The following is a 19,583-nucleotide window of genomic DNA, read 5'->3' on the forward strand; positions in this document are numbered from 1 at the left end:
ATACAGATATATTTAGGAATAGCTATTTAAAATACATAGAACATTTTCCCCTATGTGAAGAACATTGGAATGTAAAATATATACAGTAAAAACACAGTATAACACTTTCTTAAATATGCATATTGCATAAATATTTTTCTAGATGTTTTCATCTACTTTACTGCAAAGGGCTCCAATGCACTTAAAATATATATGTCTATGTGTGTACATATGTATTTATTTGTTTATATGTGTATATATGTCTGTAAATATAAATATATATATAAATATATATATATATGCATACACACACACATAATTAATACATAAATACATATGTACACATAAATATACACATACATAAACATCTTTAGACATGTATACGTATGTATCTCAATGTTAAAGCCCTTTGCCTGCCATTTCTTTTCTAACCTCTTATTTTGTGCACTTGTAACGTTTTTGTGCAATATTTTTTAAAAAATATTTTTTTTAGACAGTGTTATTTTGAGTGTAACTGTACTTTTTAATGTATTTTTTTAAGTGTTTTGTGACACTTTTTAGTTTTGCGTTAACAGTTAACCAGAGGTTGCTGTAATCATTCCAGCATAAATCACAATTGTGCTCACGCGTTCACATTTACTTTCACTTGTAATATGAGCGATCCTTCCGCAAACAGCCGAGATAAACACGATATTAACGTGCCACTTGCATTCTAGCCCCTAGTTCTGTACAATGATTCCAGGTATCTAGTAGTGGAAAACACCTTGTCCTGCAAAATTCCTCCAACATGGAATCCTGAGAGAATTTAAAGGGGAGCAGTTGCTGAGCCTAACTAATATATGAAAATTAATTTTGCCGATTTGAGTCCAGCTATTTTATGTAATAGATTGCTTACTGGCTGAGGAAGTCAAATCCTACAGCTAATCTGCTGAAAAGATTATTTTTAGAACAGGAGCATCTAATATCTAGGAATCTAATATCACTTTAAATAAGTTCTCATTTTCAGGCCTTGAGACTTAGGGGCCTATTTAACAAAGGTCTGTCGGACCTGATCCGACAGTGTGGATCAGGTCTGCAAGACCTCACTGAATGCGGAGTGCAACACCGCCCTCTGCAGATTTGCGGCCAATCGGCCGCCAGCAGGGGGTGTCAATCAACCCTATCGTACTCGATCGGGTTGAATTGTGGCAATGTCTGTCCGCCTGCTCAGAGCAGCCGGACACGTTATGGAGCACATGAGGATACAGGTGTTTCAGTAAGATAGATAATAGAGAAATAAGGATGATGACAGAGACAATTTCAGAGCTGCTGAGATTCTTTTCTAGAGGAGCAGTTAACTTTAATAATATCCAGGTAATTTTACCAACTGGTGCAAAAACTAGTACTATAATGTGATATCTTAACATTTCTTACCATACTAAGCTGGCTCTGACGCTCGATCTCCAGAGTGTGAGCAGTGCGCCTCAGGTCAGTCATCTCACTGTTTATTGACTGCAATTGTACTGCACCTGCAGACACCTCACGGTTCAGCTCTGCACTCTTTGTGAAGCAAAAAAAAAAGTGTTACATTTTTATCAAATATTTCAGATTTAAAGGAATATTCACATTAAACAAACATTTGCATTACTGACCCTAGATAACTTTGTGGGGGTTAAACATATAGTTACATCTTGCTATGGAGGTATAAGTGTTGCAGCTACCAAGTGATTTGATCACTGTCCTTGTTCTGCTGAGGAGCTTAAAGCAGCCCTTTACCTATGTGTTTAACCTCTTTGTAGTGGTTGAACACAAAGTAAGCTTTAAGCAGTAATGCAAAAATGACTCACTCTAGCAAATTAGACCATGTTTTGTTTCCTTTAGTACGGCTCTTAAAATGTCATTCTTATGTAAGTGCTTAGAATACTGAAAATTATGTATGATGCAAATGATGTGATATATTTAAAGTCCTATCACATATTTTTAATTGACAGAATCTATTTTTTAGAGTACTAGTTGATGATAATGACTGGCTAATTGACTTCAGGTTTGTTTCTAATGATATACAAAAGTAGAATAGCAGATAAATGTCATTTATATATCCAGATAATGTGACAATGTTTTGTGACAAAGATTATGTGATATCTAACTTATATAAAATATTTTTTGTCATCATATTCTTAAAAAACTGCATTCACAAACGTTGACTCAAGCTCACGTACCTATTCATTAAAGTTTAAATGGAAACTACTTTTGCATAAACTCAAAATTTATTTCTGTATTTCCGCATTACAGGTTAAATTATGCAGAGAAAAAAAAATATTTTTAATTGTAGTTTTCCCACTATTCCTAAAGATTCTATGTATAATGCCTGCTTGTTCAGGGCAGGGCCACAGCAGAAGAGATAAAATAACACATAAAAGAACACTTAATAATATTCTCAATGGGTATGTCCTAGAACTACAAAACAATACAAATTTTGCTTATAAAATTGCTTTTGACATATTTTGCATGCAGATGTTTTGCACTGCAGTGATTCATGTCAGATGCATCTATTACTTTACTGTCCCTTTACATTAGAACAGGATGGCGATTTACCTTATTTACAAGAAATAAGAATTATCATAATTAAAGGGACATGAAACCCATTTTTTTTTCTTTCATGATTCAGACAGAGAATACAATTTTAAACAAAAGTCTAAATTACTTCTATTATCTAATGTCCTTCATTCTTTTGGTATCATTTGTTGAAGGAGCAGCAATGCACTACTGGTTTCTAGCTGAAGACATGGGTGAGCCAATAACAATCAGTATATATATGCAACCACCAATCAGCAGCTAGAACCTAGGTTCTTTGCTGCCCCTGAGCTTGCCAAGATAAACCTTTCAGCAAAGAATAACAAGAAACGGAAGCAAATTAAATAATAGAAGTAAATTGGAAAGTTGTTTATAATTTTATTCTCTATTCGAATCATGAATAAAAGTTTGGGTTTCATGTCCCTTTTAAAACGTAATGATATATGAAACTAAGCAGATTAATTTACCCTCTGTTGGAAAATCGATTCAGCCTCTCTTATGTTTCTCTCCAACAGGTTTTCATATTGTTCTCGGATTTCGTTCAACACTTTATTCGAGTCTACAGATGGTGCAGCATTCAGTTCTACATTCACTCTGTCACCTATCTGAGCTCGCAGGCCGTTTACCTCCTTCAGACATATAATAAAGTATTATTAGCAATTAGAGCCAAGTCATCACTAGGTACACATTTTTCAGGTGTCTCACACCCTCTAACTTATTTGAATACGTTTACAACTTTAAATTAGTATCTATGGCAACAGCAATTTGTGTTTAGTTAATACAGGTACTTCATGTGCTTATATAAGAAGATATTGTGTATTTCTTCTATATATTTGTAAGTTGCTCTTTACAGAAATAGACATTTACAGTATTTTGCAGAAATTTTAGGTAATGCACTTAAAGGGACAGTTTACTCAAAAATGTTCCCCCCTTTAACTTGTTCCCAATGATCCACTTTACCTGCTGGAGTGTTTTAACTTGTTTACAAGTAGCTCAATTTACCCTTATTTTGGCATTTGAGATAGTTGATTTAGCCTGTGGTATCCCCACCTATGCTGAAAGTTTGTGGCCGCAGGTCCAAGCTATAGATAAGCTTTGTAAACACAGCCAACAGAATAAATTACACTCCCAGTGGGATATAGCAGAGATAAGGTAATAAAATGTTAAGTTTCCATTGTTCTCCAAGTATTGGTGATTAGTTTATGGACAGATATAAGATAAAGAAGCAGGTATATCTACACAATGTGATAAAGTAATGAGATCTGATTATACCTACAAGCTCAGCCCATTTTATTAGGTTGTGGCTTCAAAACACAAAATCAGAGCTTTAATATACACATATTATCCTTAAAAAGCAAATTTTCATACATTTTATACTCTGCAGTTGGTAAAAAAAGCAATTGTAAACACATTAAGGGAAAACAATTTTACAGTATACTGTCCCTTTAACACAAGTTAATATTTGGGGAAAATTACACATAAATGTAAGCATTTATATAATCTTGTTGCCAGTAGAGAAAAAAACAACAGAATTTTTAGCAATATTTAAAGTAACAAATTATTTGATACAAATCAGAGAGGTAAGATATTTAGATTGAAGAAAAGCACATTAAAAGACTTGGGAATTTTTAATTTAAATTAGAAGAATATTAAACAGATACTCAGGGCCACATTTATAAAAGTACAATTTTGCCCCTGTCCACCTGGCATCTGGTCCCCAAATTTATCTTTGCACACTATGGCTAGTGTGCAGTGTTGCCCCCTGCAGGGCTGTCAATCTCCCCAATCAGAAAAGTCCAGGGGGTTTGAGATACACCACATAACAGGTGACAAAGTGGGTTAAGAAGCAGCAATCTGATGACCACTGCTTCTTAACTCTCGGCTGCAAGTTTGCTTAATGTTAGCCTGCAGCCAGATCCTTTGACAAACCTGGCCCTATGTAGGGGCAGTGATGAGATTAAGGGGGCGATCACTAAACTGTGTAATCACTAAAGTGTGAATAAATACCTCATTAGTAGAGCACAGTTTGCCTTTATATCTCAACAGCTCCTAAGAATGCAGTGTACAAATGTTCTAGGCTCACAATGAAGCTCTGCAAAGAATGTCTCACTTTTATCAAGTATCTAATTTGCTGACCTCACAATTATGTCATTAATTTCCATCACTTAAAGGAATTATGATTCTATTTGCCGTAATTGCTCTGACATCACTGCAGACCATGGTTCAATTAACTGGCTAGAATTTACAGACTAGCTATGTAGATTGACATAGTATTTCAACCTCTTTGATTGCAGTTATGTGTTCTACCCAATGGGCAATCTGTGCTCCCAGGAAAACATTGCAAGAAGGCAAAAATGGCATAAAGGTAAGTGATAAAGGAATCAAGTGCTGCATGCAATACAGAAGCCTCTGGGCAACTGCTCACCATACTTTATATTTAATTCTTTCTTAGACATAATCATAGATGAAACTAACATAAAGTATAGAGTTGAATATAAAAGGACTATACTTAATCTCTGCATCACCCATGGGCATCTGCAGAAATGTTTCTGGCAGGAGGGGGGCAACAAAAAATAAAATGCCTCAAGCACAGTTAACTCAGTGGCAACATAAAAAAATAGTGAGTTGCTTAATGTACAATTGAGCTGCACTTAATTTTAAATATGATGATATATTGGCATAAAAACAGTAAATCAAACATGTGCTTACATTTGTATATAAAAAGCTAAATTCTAGGGGGGCCTAAACTCTTCTTGACTCCAGGTGCCCCGGACACCTCCCATCTAAAAATACATAATCACGGTTCCTTTGTATCTGCGGCCCAGTAGTAATCAGCCCATTTCTTGATATTATTTACTACATAAGCTTTTTGAGTCTCTGATATATGTTACCTCCTCATGATTGTTCCTTAGCTGCAGAAGATCCTCCTGAAGGCATTGAACTTGCATCTCCAAGTCCCTCCTCTCCATATTCAACTCTTCAAGAGTTTGACGCAAAATACGCACATCCTCCTCAGCATTGATCCTCATATTCAGCTCTATCTCAAATCTAAGGAACGAGGCAAGTGGATCGAATTAACTGATAGTTTTACAGATGTTTGAAATGAATAATGACCGAGGGACCATAAATAGGAGACAAAGTGTGATTCATAAAATTAATTTAGCTTTTAATTTTCTGAAAAGTATTTTTAAGATGCTACTACTTTGTAACTTTTTTTTCATAGATATAAAGCAATTATGTTCGTTTTGTCAATAATCTGCTTCTTTGTTGAGAATGTATTTAATTGCCCAGCAGATTAGGCTCAATTAAATGTACACATAGAGTGTAAGTATGTATCTAACATGAAAAAACAAAGAGCGTGGTGTGAGTGAATAAATAAGAAACATTGATCATTGTTATTTTAAAGGGATAGAAAGGTCAAAAATGAAATGTGCATAGGTGCATTTCAATTAGAAATAGAAGTAGTTTTGCTATATACTTCCATTGAGCTTCCTTTGTATGGATTGCTCAGAATACTTACTTATTGCTATAGTCATCTGAAGTAAGCTGTCTATTTTCGATCTGGAGGAAAATTCTTGCATTGCACATTGTCGCTGTGAAGACCTTAATGGGATAAAAACATGGACTTGTATGTTAAATGTTCAAAGCAGATGTCAATCAATAATCTAACAAGATGTAATCACAGGTGGATAACTCACTGTTTGCAAAGTATTTCTTTAAAGCATTATTGGTTTACCTCATTCTGCAGATCTTCAATAGTCCTTAAGAACTTGCAGTAGTCAGGTAATGAAATGGTTGCATTATTTTCATACCACTCACAGATCTTCCTCTCTAGCTGGGCATTTTCCTGCTCCAGTGCGCTCACTTTACCCAGATAGGTTGAAAGTCGGTCATTCAGACTTTGCATGGTCTCCTTCTCATTGGTGCTGAGCAGGCCATTATTTTTCCACCCATTGTGACCTCCAAAACTACTTCCCTGGTTATAGTCACCATATACACTTCCAGTATTATAATGACTGCTATTTGGCAAATATTTGAAAAATGGGATTTTACTTCCTGAGCCTCCATGGACACTGTGAGATTTATGAGGGGAAATGCTAAGCGTTACTTTATGAGATACATGGCAGGAGCTTTTAGGATTGTGTCCACCAATATGGATTTTTCCCAAGAGGGATGCAGAAGAATGTTTGACACTGTAGCTCATGCTGCTGGTAGATCTTTGATCAGATGAAACAGAGGTTTAGTCAGCAAATGAAGCACATATGCCTTCTGCCTTTTTGTTCCCTTTTATAACAAGCTTAGGAAGAGTCACTGGAATTATATCAATTGTATAGTGACTTTCATACATTTCTAATGTATTTTTTCCACTTTGGGCTCAGCCTTTTATTATAAATAATTTTCTGTTTCTTTGGATGACAAAGCAAGTAGAAAGAGGTTATGTGTAGAAATGAACATCACAAGAATCTGTTTACACACCCCATTAATGATGTAATTAAATGTTATTTTACTTCATTTTAGCTTTTTCTTATATAAAGTGCCTTATGATTATCTAAGATTAAATAGTACCACAATGACTGAATGTTGACAAAAAATAGTTATGTTCTAATACTTATGGTCTTAAATTATAGATAATACTTTTAAAAATAAAATTTAATTACAAAGACCTAATATATTTATTAGAGCTATATAAAAGACATACATAGGAATTATACACATAACTTTTTAAAGTAAAAAGTTACTTTCCTTTTACAGAAACAGTCAAATGCCAGTGTGGATATAAAGACGGTAATTTGTTTTACTATTCGAATGGAAATTAAGACAATTGCTGATCATCTACCACTGATGCAGTATACATTTTGCCTATAATTCTATATTATAGAGTAGATACATCACATACTCCCATATATAACATATATTGGTTTATTCATAGTGATACAAGTGTATATACCGACTTTGAACTGAGTTAAGGAAACTCAATTAAAATAGCCAACTTATAGAAAAATCTCTGTCAGCTCTTTTGTAAATGGAAATAGGTTGTAAAGTCAGCTTTTACAATTGATTTACATATCCAAAGTTAGTTCAGGTTGACTAAAACTGTTAATAAAATATATATATCTTTCTAAGTTTATGACAGTAGTGCAATAGTGTATAACATTGTTAGAAATAGTGTTGCAAACATAGGCCTCTTGTTATCAATGTGTCTACTTACCTGCCATCGCCGGCCCCAATACGCCCGCCTAAGCTTGCCTACCATCACCACCGCAGACCTGAATAAGCTAGCCAAAGTTAACAATAAAGCTGTCAAAAAGCCGCATACAAAAGTACGGGGCGATGAGCAGCGGACTGTGATAGTTATCACTCATCCGATCTCGCTGCTCTTTCTACAGCTTTATTGATAAGCTGTCACTGAGCACCCACACTAAACTACACTGTTCTACCCCCTATACCGGCGCCCCCGGAGCCCCCGCAACTAAACAAAGTTATTAACCCCTAAACCGCCACTCCTAGACCCCGCTGCAACTACAAAAAATGTATTAACCCCTAAACCGCCACTCCCAGAGCCCACCACCACTCTAATAAACTGATTAACCCCCTAATCCGCCGCTCCCGGACCCCGCTGCCACCTACATAATACCTATTAACCCTATTCTGCCCTCCCTATACCGCCGTCACCTATAATAAATTTATTAACCCCTATCCTTCCGATCCCATACCCCGCCGCAACTAAATAAATTGTTTAACCCCTAAACCGCCGTTCCCGGACCCCGCCGCCACCTATATTAAACTTATTAACCCCTATCCTGCCCCCCTATACCACTGCAACCTATAATAAAATTATTAACCACTAAACCTAAGTCTAACCCTAACACCCCCCTAACTTAAATATTAATTAAATAAATCTAAATAAATATCACTCTTATTAAATTAGTTATTCCTATTTAAAACTTAATACTTACCTATAAAATAAACCCTAATATAGCTACAATATAACTAATAATTATATTGTAGCTATTTTAGGATTTATTTTTATTTTACAGGCAAATTTGAATTTATTTTAACTAAGCACAATAGGTATTAAATAGTTATTAAATATTTAATAGCTACCTAGTTAAAATAAAGACAAATTTACCTGTAAAATAAAAACTAACCTAAGTTACAATTACACCTAACACTACACATTCATTAAATTAATTATTCCAATTTAAAAATAAGTACTTACCTGTAAAATAAACCCTAAGATAGCTACAATGTAATTAATAATTACATTGTAGCTATTTTAGGATTTATATTTATTTTACAGGTAACTTTGTATTTATTTTAACTAGGTACAATAGTTATGAAATAGTTAATAACTATTTAATAACTACCTAGCTAAAAGAAATACAAAATTACCTGTAAAATAAATCCTAACCTAAGTTACAATTAAACCTAACACTACACTATCATTAAATAAATTAAATTAATTATCTACAAATACCTACAATTAAATACAATTAAATAAACTAACTAAAGTACAAAAATTAAAAAAAACGAAGTTACAAAAAATAAAAAAATATTACAAGATTTTTAAGCTAATTACACCTAATCTAAGCCCCCTAATAAAATTACAAAGCCCCCAAAATAAAAAAATGCCCTACCCTATTCTAAATTATGAAAGTTAACAGCTCTATTACCTTTGCGGGGCATGCCCCAAACTAATCAGCTCTTTTGCATGTTAAAAAAATACAACTCCCCAACATTAAAAGCCACCACCCACATACCCCTACTCTAACCCACCCAATCCCCCCTTAAAAAAAGCTAACACTACCCCCCTGAAGATCATCCTACCTTTAGCCATCTTCAGCCAGCCGACAACCGATGGAACAGAAGAGGACATCCACAGCAGCCGAAGTCTTCATCCAAGGGGCGCTGAAGAGGTCTTCCATCCGATAGAAGTCTTCATCCAGGCAACGTCTTCAATCTTCATCCATCCGGAGCGAGGCAGAGCCATCTTCAAAGCAGCCGACGCGGAGCCATCTTCATCCACCGACGCCTACTCACCGAATGAATATTCCTTTAAGTGACGTCATCCAAGATGGCGTCCCTCGAATTCCGATTGGCTGATAGGATTCTATCAGCCAATCAGAATTAAGGTAGGAAAAATCTGATTGGCTGATCCAATCAGCTAATCAGATTCAAGTTCAATCCGATTGGCTGATCCAATCAGCCAATCAGATTGAGCTCACATTCTATTGGCTGTTCCGATCAGCCCATAGAATGCAAGCTCAATCTGATTGGCTGATCCAATCAGCCAATCAGATTTTTCCTACCTTAATTCCAATTGCCTGATAGAATCCTATCAGCCAATCGGAGTTTGAGGGACGCCATCTTGGATGACGTCACTTAAAGGAATATTCATTCGGCGAGTAGGCGTTGTGGATGAAGATGGCTCCGCGTTGGCTGCTTTGAAGATGGCTCTGCTCTGCTCCGGATGGATGATGATTGAAGACTCTGCCTGGATGAAGACTTCTATCAGATGGAAGACCTCTTCAGTGCCCCTTGGATGAAGGCTTCTATCGGATGGAAGACCTCTTCAGCGCCCCTTGGATGATGACTTCGGCCACTGCGGATGTCCTCTTCTGTTCCATCGGTGGTCGGCTGGCTTAAGATGGCTAAAGGTAGGATGATCTTCAGGGGGTTAGTGTTAGGTTTTTTTAAGGGGGGGGTTGGGTGGGTTAGAGTAGGGGTATGTGGGTGGTGGGTTTTAATGTTGGGGGGTTGCATTTTATTTTTACATGCAAAAGAGCTGTTTACTTTGGGGCATGCCCCGCAAAAGGCCCTTTTAAGAGCTGGTAAGGTAATAGAGCTGTTAACCTTTTTAATTTAGAATAAGGTAGGGCATTTTTTATTTTGGGGGGCTTTGTTATTTTATTAGGGGGCTTAGATTAGGTGTAATTAGCTTAAAAATCTTGTAATATTTTTTTATATTTGTAACTTAGTTTTTTTATTTTTTGTACTTTAGTTAGTTTATTTAATTGTATTTAATTATAGCTACTTGTAGTTAATTAATTTAATTTATTTAATGATAGTGTAGTGTTAGGTTTAATTGTAACTTAGGTTAGGATTTATTTTACAGGTAATTTTGTATTTCTTTTAGCTAGGTAGTTATTAAATAGTTATTGACTATTTAATAACTATTGTACCTAGTTAAAATAAATAAAAAGTTACCTGTAAAATAAATATAAATCCTAAGATAGCTACAATGTAATTATTAATTACATTGCAGCTATCTTAGGGTTTATTTTACAGGTAAGTATTTAGTTTTAAATAGGAATAATTTATTTAATGATAGTGTAGTGTTAGGTGTAATTGAAACTTAGGTTAGTTTTTATTTTACAGGTAAATTTGTCTTTATTTTATCTAAGTAGCTATTAAATAGTTAACAACTATTTAATAGCTATTGTACCTAGTTAAAATAAATTTAAATTTGCCTGTAAAATAAAAAATAAATCCTTAAATAGCTACAATATAATTATTAGTAATATTGTAGCTATATTAGGGTTTATTTTATAGGTAAGTATTTAGTTTTAAATAGGAATAATTAAATTAATAAGAGTGATATTTATTTAGATGTATTTAATTAATATTTAAGATAGGGGGGTGTTAGGGTTAGTGTTAGACTTAGGTTTAGGGGTTAATAATTTTATTATAGGTTACGGCGGTGTAGGGGGGGCAGGATAGGGGTTGATAAATGTATTATAGGTGGCGACAGTGTGGGGGGGCAGATTAGGGGTTAATAAGTTTAATATAGGTGGCGGCGGGGTCCGGGAGAAGAGGTTTAGGGGTTAAACAATTAATTTCGTTGTGGCGGGGTCCGGGATCTGCAGGATAGGGGTTAATAAATTTATTATAGGTGGCGGCGGTATGGGGGGGCAGGATAGGGGTTAATAGGAATTATGTAGGTGGTGTCAGGGTCCGCGGGCGGCGGTTTAGGGGTTAATACATTTATTATAGTGGCGGCGGGGTCCGGGAGTGGCGGTTTAGGGGTTAATACATTTATTATAGTGGCGGTGGGCTCCGGGAGCGGTTTAGGGGTTAGCATGTTTAATATAGGTGGCGGCGGTGTAGGGGGGCAGATTAGGGGTGTTTAGACTCGGGGTACATGTTAGGGTGTTAGGTGTACACACTTCCCATAGGAATCAATGGGATGTCGAGCAGCAGCGAACATGAACTTTTGCTATGGTCAGAGTCCCATTGATTCCTATGGGATCCGCCACCTCCAGGGCGGCGGATTGAAAACCAGGTACGCTGGGCCGGAAAAGTGCCGAGCGTACCTGGTAGTTTTTTGATAACTAGCAAAAGTATTCAGATTGTGCCGAACTTGTGTTCGGAAAGAATCGATCTGTGTCGGACTGAGTCCGGCGGATCGAAGCTTACATCACAAAATTCTACTTTTGCCGGGCAGCAGGGCTTGATAACTTAGGCGAATCAGCCTCGCCACAAATACGCTGCAGAATTCCAGCATATTTGAGGTTGAAGGCTTGATAACTAGAGGCCATATAGTGCTTATGATGTGCTTGAGCTTACCTAGTTATGCTGTTTAACAAAGGATAACAAGAGAATGAAGTACATTTAACATTGTAAGTGAATTAGAAAGTGTTTTTTTTTATTTGCATGCTCTATCTAAAATATGCAAATTTAATATTGGCTGTCATGGCCATTTCATCAACTCAAATGACAAATACGATATAAATGGAAAATGGGGTTTGGGGTAAACACATGCAAACCTATGTGAAACATGCTTTTTCAGGGGGTTGTGCACACCTACAGAAGAGCATAAACATTCCTGTATATTAAGGATCCTCCCAGTTTGAGTGCTGTTTAAACAATCCCTAATGAACACAAAACAAGATCAACATGTATATAAATATTGTAGTAAATACAATAGCAGACATTAGAGCATAGGTGTAACAACAGCTGTCTCAGAGTTCTCAGTTGAGGCTGGGCCCACACGTGCCCATGGTGCCCAGCAATTAGTGGGTGCATCATTATATGGCGGCCTAGGCTCCGCATGTATTGTCTTGCACCTCTGTGTGCCCCCTGTGAATAAGGGCTCACAACTTAAGTAAAGTGCAGCGATTTGCCTTACAGTAGGGTGGCAGGGTTTCCTAGATCATCCCAGTGTTGCTAAACTCACAGTCACAGCTTCTCTTTCTCCTATTTGGCTGCAGGCTCAGCTTCAGAAAGGGCACTGTTGAAATATGGGGCCCCTACACAGCCTTTGCCCTTGGGGGTCAGTGAGGTCTAGGTATGCCCCTGCACAGGTTATTAGTAATTATGGCTTTAATGGAATATAGATAAATATATGTATTATAAGAGACCCAGCATACTGTAATAACAATGCTTCTGCCTGAAACTGGCACACATTTATACACTTGTGGAACCAAGACTGCAACCTCACACTCAAGTGTTTTTAGGGTACAGGAAAAGTGCAGGGGATATGTGAGGACTGTAGCAGTGTTTCATATGAGGAGACAGACAGTAGTGTAATAATGGGGATCAGTTTTATAGTGTATCATTTCATATACTCCTAGCGGGAGAGCACCTCACTAATAACCCTTGCACATTACTCTACTGTCCGCTTTAATCCCCTTCCAGCATGCATTGCACAGATGACTAGAATACAAAACCTAAAACCACCAGTAACAAAGGGGGTTTTAAAATATTTTAAATAATGTGATCAACAGCATCCCTTCCAAACATTCAGTTATAAGAAACTGCCAACATCATACTGCATGTGATATTTTCATCTGTATCCTTCTACTGTCCCTTTTGAGATCATGTTTTAAATAATATTTTTCTTTAGAGCATTAGCTAACCTATTTAGTAATGTTCTGCACTTCAAAGTTATAATAATATAATAATAATAAAAATAATAAACTCATCATGAATGTTATACTTATGTATATTTACATTGGTTACGTACAAATTTGCAGCCAAGTCAAACAACAATAGAACTCCCAATAAACATGGTAGCATCATGTGACTTGCAGTTTGGAACTTTCTTTACTGTCACATGGGAAATTGGATTTATCATATGAGGAATGCAGGTAAAGGTTGGTTATTTCTCCTACCCAATTTAGATGCATTTTCTTTCCTTTGAAAGGATAACCCACCAGTTATGGGCAAATGAAAGACATAATTAAAATGTCCTGATTTAAATAATGTACAATTTAAAAAAACTTTCCAATTTTTTTTTAAAATCATATTTACCTCAGTCTCTTATTCCTTGAAGCATACTGAAGAAGACTCATTAGCATTAATGTGCAGTGAACATTGCTACAAACACACTGCTGACATAGGTCTAGATTACATGTAGAGCGCATATGTGTTTATTTGTATGTATGTGTGCACATACATATGTACACATATAAACACATATATACCTCCACACATACAAAGATATGCACCCATATATACACTTTTGAGCTCTTCCCAGTCTTGACATACTTAATATCCCTTTTTAAACTCTTTCTTACATTTATTTTGATATTAAACTTACATTTTACATTGAATATGTTTATATATGAGTGTACTAAATTCTAGTCCTAACACTTAACTTTAGGGGGTAGATTTGTTAACTTGAGGGCGGACATATGGTGTCTGCATTTATTATTGCACAATGATTTCTTATGAAATGCTTGTGCAATGCCGCCCCTTGCACACTAGGGGCCAATAGCAGGGGGTGTCATTCATCACGATTGTATCTGATCAGGATGATTGCAGTCCGCCACCTCAGAGGTGGTGGATGAGTTAAGGAGCAGAGGTCTTACAACCGCTGCTTCTTAACTTAAGTCTCCGGCGAGCCGGAAACTTTGGGGGTAGATTACAGCATCCGCTGCTTGATAAATTTACCCCTAGGTCTCAAGTTGAACTAAAATTTTAGCGCTGTTAATGTTGTGCTTGAGCGCAACACATAACCCACAACTTGTAATATGAGCGATATTTAGAGCGGTCACGATATCCATTGAAAATTTAGGCTGCGCAAAAGGGATGTCGGACGCACTAGACATTCTCTGGTTATTCAGTTTTACCACGGACTTCTAATACCAGATAGCGTGATCCAGCTATATTGATAGTGCACCCTGTGCTATCAATAGCGCTCCACCTGTAATCTAGGCTATATTGGGCTCAAAACACATGCATACTACTGAGCCTACCACTTTATAATGGAAAGCTGATAAGTTTAAATAAATGATACCAAAAAGGTCAATTTCATAATATAATATATATTTTATTTTTATTTTACATACTCTATGACTCATGAAAGGTTGTTTGTTTTTTACTTCCATGTCTATTTAGTATGTTGCTGCCAGAATGAGCAGCAGTATATGATTTTGCAATGTATTGCAGGTAGTGTAAGCATTATCCTTCTACCTGACACCTCCTACCTCCCTGAACCCTCCCAAGCAAAGCTCTCACCCCCATTCTTACTCATTCCCACCATCTTAGGTACTGGTAGACAGTATCCAGTTTAGGGCTTTTTTATTATGATTTTTTTTTCTGCAGTGTAGTGATCCCTCCTCAACCCATTCTAACCCCCTCCCACTAATGGTGGCCATCGTTGGTACTGGCAGCTGTATGCCATTACTCATCCCATGATTATTATTTTGGGGCCCCCACAGGTGTGTTTATAGAAGGGCGCTAAAAGCAATCCCCTAAAAGGGAAATATAAATGTTCAATACAGTATAATATGATTGAATCAAAAGTTATTTATTAAAATATATATATATATATATATATATATATCACACAGAGAAAACCCAGCACTCACTTACAAGCTCTCAGCTAAGATTTAAAAGCAAAAATTGAAAGGTTAGTTACCGCATCTGGCCAAATGGGACAAGCTCAGGTACCACGTCAAGGTCCTTTCCAATACCTGAGACCCTAAAACAGCCACACAATGCAAGCTTTCAAATCCAAACAAACTGAAAACAAGGGAAGGGTGCACAGGAATATGTAACCACCCTAGACATATACAAAACACGGAAGGGAACTGCACTCTCATACCGGACCGGGTACACATCCCATGACCCTGCAACATGCTCAGCCCTGGGTGCCACTGGCACTCACAGGAAGCTGTGCTGTCCCCAGAGCCACAAGCAGTTAACCCCAGACAGGCCTGGGTGCAAGAACCATAGGGAAAATTACAACACAAATTAATACAACACACAGAGAAAACCCAGCACTCACTTACAAGCTCTCAGCTAAGATTTAAAAGCAAAAATGGAAAGGTTAGTCACCGCATCTGGCCAAATGGGACAAGCTCAGGTACCACGTCAAGGTCCTTTCCAATACCTGAGACCCTAAAACAGCCACACAATGCAAGCTTTCAAATCCAAACAAACTGAAAACAAGGGAAGGGTGCACAGGAATATGTAACCACCCTAGACATATACAAAACACGGAAGGGAACTGCACTCTCATACTGGACCGGGTACAAATCCCATGACCCTGCAACATGCTCAGCCCTGGGTGCCACTGGCACTCACAGGAAGCTGTGCTGTCCCCAGAGCCACAAGCAGTTAACCCCAGACAGGTCTGGGTGCAAGAACCATAGGGAAAATTACAACACAAATTAATACAACACACAGAGAAAACCCAGCACTCACTTACAAGCTCTCAGCTAAGATTTAAAAGCAAAAATGGAAAGGTTAGTCACCGCATCTGGCCAAATGGGACAAGCTCAGGTACCACGTCAAGGTCCTTTCCAATACCTGAGACCCTAAAACAGCCACACAATGCAAGCTTTCAAATCCAAACAAACTGAAAACAAGGGAAGGGTGCACAGGAATATGTAACCACCCTAGACATATACAAAACACGGAAGGGAACTGCACTCTCATACTGGACCGGGTACACATCCCATGACCCTGCAACATGCTGAGCCCTGGGTGCCACTGGCACTCACAGGAAGCTGTGCTGTCCCCAGAGCCACAAGCAGTTAACCCCAGACAGGTCTGGGTGCAAGAACCATAGGGAAAATTACAACACAAATTAATACAACACACAGAGAAAACCCAGCACTCACTTGCAAGCTCTCAGCTAAGATTTAAAAGCAAAAATGGAAAGGTTAGTCACCGCATCTGGCCAAATGGGACAAGCTCAGGTACCACGTCAAGGTCCTTTCCAATACCTGAGACCCTAAAACAGCCACACAATGCAAGCTTTCAAATCCAAACAAACTGAAAACAAGGGAAGGGTGCACAGGAATATGTAACCACCCTAGACATATACAAAACACGGAAGGGAACTGCACTCTCATACCGGACCGGGTACACATCCCATGACCCTGCAACATGCTCAGCCCTGGGTGCCACTGGCACTCACAGGAAGCTGTGCTGTCCCCAGAGCCACAAGCAGTTAACCCCAGACAGGTCTGGGTGCAAGAACCATAGGGAAAATTACAACACAAATTAATACAACACACAGAGAAAACCCAGCACTCACTTACAAGCTCTCAGCTAAGATTTAAAAGCAAAAATGGAAAGGTTAGTCACCACATCTGGCCAAATGGGACAAGCTCAGGTACCACGTCAAGGTCCTTTCCAATACCTGAGACCCTAAAACAGCCACACAATGCAAGTGGTGACTAACCTTTCCATTTTTGCTTTTAAATCTTAGCTGAGAGCTTGTAAGTGAGTGCTGGGTTTTCTCTGTGTGTTGTATTAATTTGTGTTGTAATTTTCCCTATGGTTCTTGCACCCAGACCTGTCTGGGGTTAACTGCTTGTGGCTCTGGGGACAGCACAGCTTCCTGTGAGTGCCAGTGGCAGCAACCAGGGCTGAGCATGTTGCAGGGTCATGGGATGTGTACCCGGTCCGGTATGAGAGTGCAGTTCCCTTCCGTGTTTTGTATATATATATATATATATATATATATATATATATATATAAAGACATATGGGACGTCTCCCATTTAGCGCTCTCATATAAACACACTTGTTCTTAACTTCTAGGAATCATTAGGGATACTCCTACTAGTAGAGTCTTGCCCCTGCTCTGTATATATCCTTAGCGCAACCTTATACCGTATTAGGGGCCCCCACCCCAAACTTTTTTTCTGTAGTGTAGCGCCCCAACCCTCCCTCTGTCTTCAAAAAATATTTTCTGCAGTGAAAAGTCCTTCCACACCCTCCCTCTCCCTCCCACATCCAACACTGGGTTTCCCACCCGCTTTCCCTCCTACACCTCCTGCCGGCACCAATGGAGATCTTTACAGACAGTGACAAAGACTGTTTCACTGTCTGTAATGATCTGGCAATCATGCTCCATAACCATATGAAGACAGATACCTGCAGCTCAGGAACAGCAGCTCTTGGCTGTCCCTTGACAACCGAGACCGATTTAGCTTCTACGCTATGCAGTACGATGGGTAATGTACCGATTTATGTAAATCTATGTCATTTTGGCACAAGGGGTTAATCAAGTTGTTTCTTTTTCTATAACATTCCAATTCTTTAGAACCACCGCTGCGTCAATAAATTAAAAGAGCAGTAAAGTGAAAATAAAACTTTCATGATTCAGACAGAGTACGCAATTTTAAGATCAATTTTAAAATCAAGGGAGAGTAAAGTTAAAATTAAACATTCATTGTTCAGACAGAGCGTGTCATTTTAAACAGCTTTCCAATTTTCTTATATTACCTAATTTGCTTTGTTTACGTGGTATCCTTTGATAAAAAAGCATATCATTTGTTAAAAACAAAGAGAGAGAGAAAGAGCGTGAGAGAGTGAGAGGGAGAGATAGAGAGAGAGAGAGGCAGAGAGAGAGAGAGAGAGAGAGAGTGAGGTCCGACAGACATCGCTGAATGCGGAGAGCAATACGCTCTCCGTATTCAGTATTGCACCAGCAGCTCTTGTGAGCTACTGGTGCAACGCCGCCCCCTGCAGACTCGTGGCCAATCGGCCGACAGTAGGGGGTGTAAGTCAACCCGATCGTACTCGATCGGGTTGAATTCCGGCAATTCCTGTCCGCCTCATCAGAGCAGGCGGACAGGGTTATGGAGCAGCGGTCTTTGTGACCACTGCTTCATAACTGCTGTTTCTGGCGATCCTGCAGGCTCACCAGAAACACGGGCCCTCAAGCTCCATTCGGAGCTTGATAGATAGGCCCCAAAGAGAAAGAGAGAAAGTGAGAGAGAGAGAGAGAGAGAGAGATGTGAGGCAAAATCAGTATCACATTGTTCAGTGCTTTCCTTCACTATTAGCACTTGTCACATTGATACATACTTGTGACAGTAGCTGGGTGTTTTAGGACAGTATAAATACTATTTGTTATCTACTGTATAGTGTTGGTAAAAAAGTTGTAGGAAAATGGCTTTAGAGTTAATTTTGACTTTAATTCAGTTTATGACGTCCCAGTGATGTCAGTCCTCATTTTATACTTCTTATTAGGCAGAAAGAAATACACAAGAAACTCAATGGGTGAATAAATATCATATTAGAACATTATTGTAACATTGCAGGCCAAAAATAGGTATGATTATGTTATCAGGCAACACCCGGCTTTGTCTGATGAAAGTTACAATCCTGCATTTATAATAAGTGATGTTATTTATCCAATGACTGCCTCACAAATGTGGTAAAAGAGGGCCCCTGTGTGTGGGCACCTGTGTGTTTCTTTGAACAAATAGCCATAGATCATGAATATGTGATGTCATTATGAGGTCATAGAATATGATATTTATTTAATGTAGAACATTATCAAAAAAGCTTGGTAGGCAACCAACTATCTTTATTTTTTGTTTTTTATTTAGAGCTATAATAATAGATTTAACACATTTGTTTGCTTTTTTTGCTTTTTTTAGGGATAATTTCTTTTGCGGGTTGGCAGTTTTATGTGCATAAGTGTTGATTTCCAAGACAAAAAAGGGCAGAAAAACTAAACTTTTACCAGGATGATTTAACGAACACTTATTTGAAGATTTATATGGTGTTTATGAAAAACCTAGTCTGAAACCTGTGTGTGTGGTCTTACATGGATTTTATGGATTAAAACAAAATATGTAA

At 37.8% G+C, this 19,583-nt stretch overlaps 1 protein-coding gene across 1 annotated transcript in view; it reads right to left on the reverse strand.

The window, feature by feature from the left end:
* LOC128663422 (keratin, type I cytoskeletal 19-like) overlaps positions 1–6,736 on the reverse strand; it is a 47,117-nt gene extending 40,381 nt beyond the window's left edge. Inside the window, exon 1 of the mRNA XM_053717747.1 lies at positions 6,269–6,736. Within this exon, the coding sequence (XP_053573722.1) occupies positions 6,269–6,736 (468 nt within the window). The remainder of the gene's footprint in view (positions 1–6,268) is intronic.
* Positions 6,737–19,583: the final 12,847 nt, after the last annotated feature.

This window comes from Bombina bombina, chromosome 1 (assembly GCF_027579735.1).
Source record: "Bombina bombina isolate aBomBom1 chromosome 1, aBomBom1.pri, whole genome shotgun sequence".
Lineage (NCBI taxonomy): Eukaryota > Metazoa > Chordata > Amphibia > Anura > Bombinatoridae > Bombina > Bombina bombina.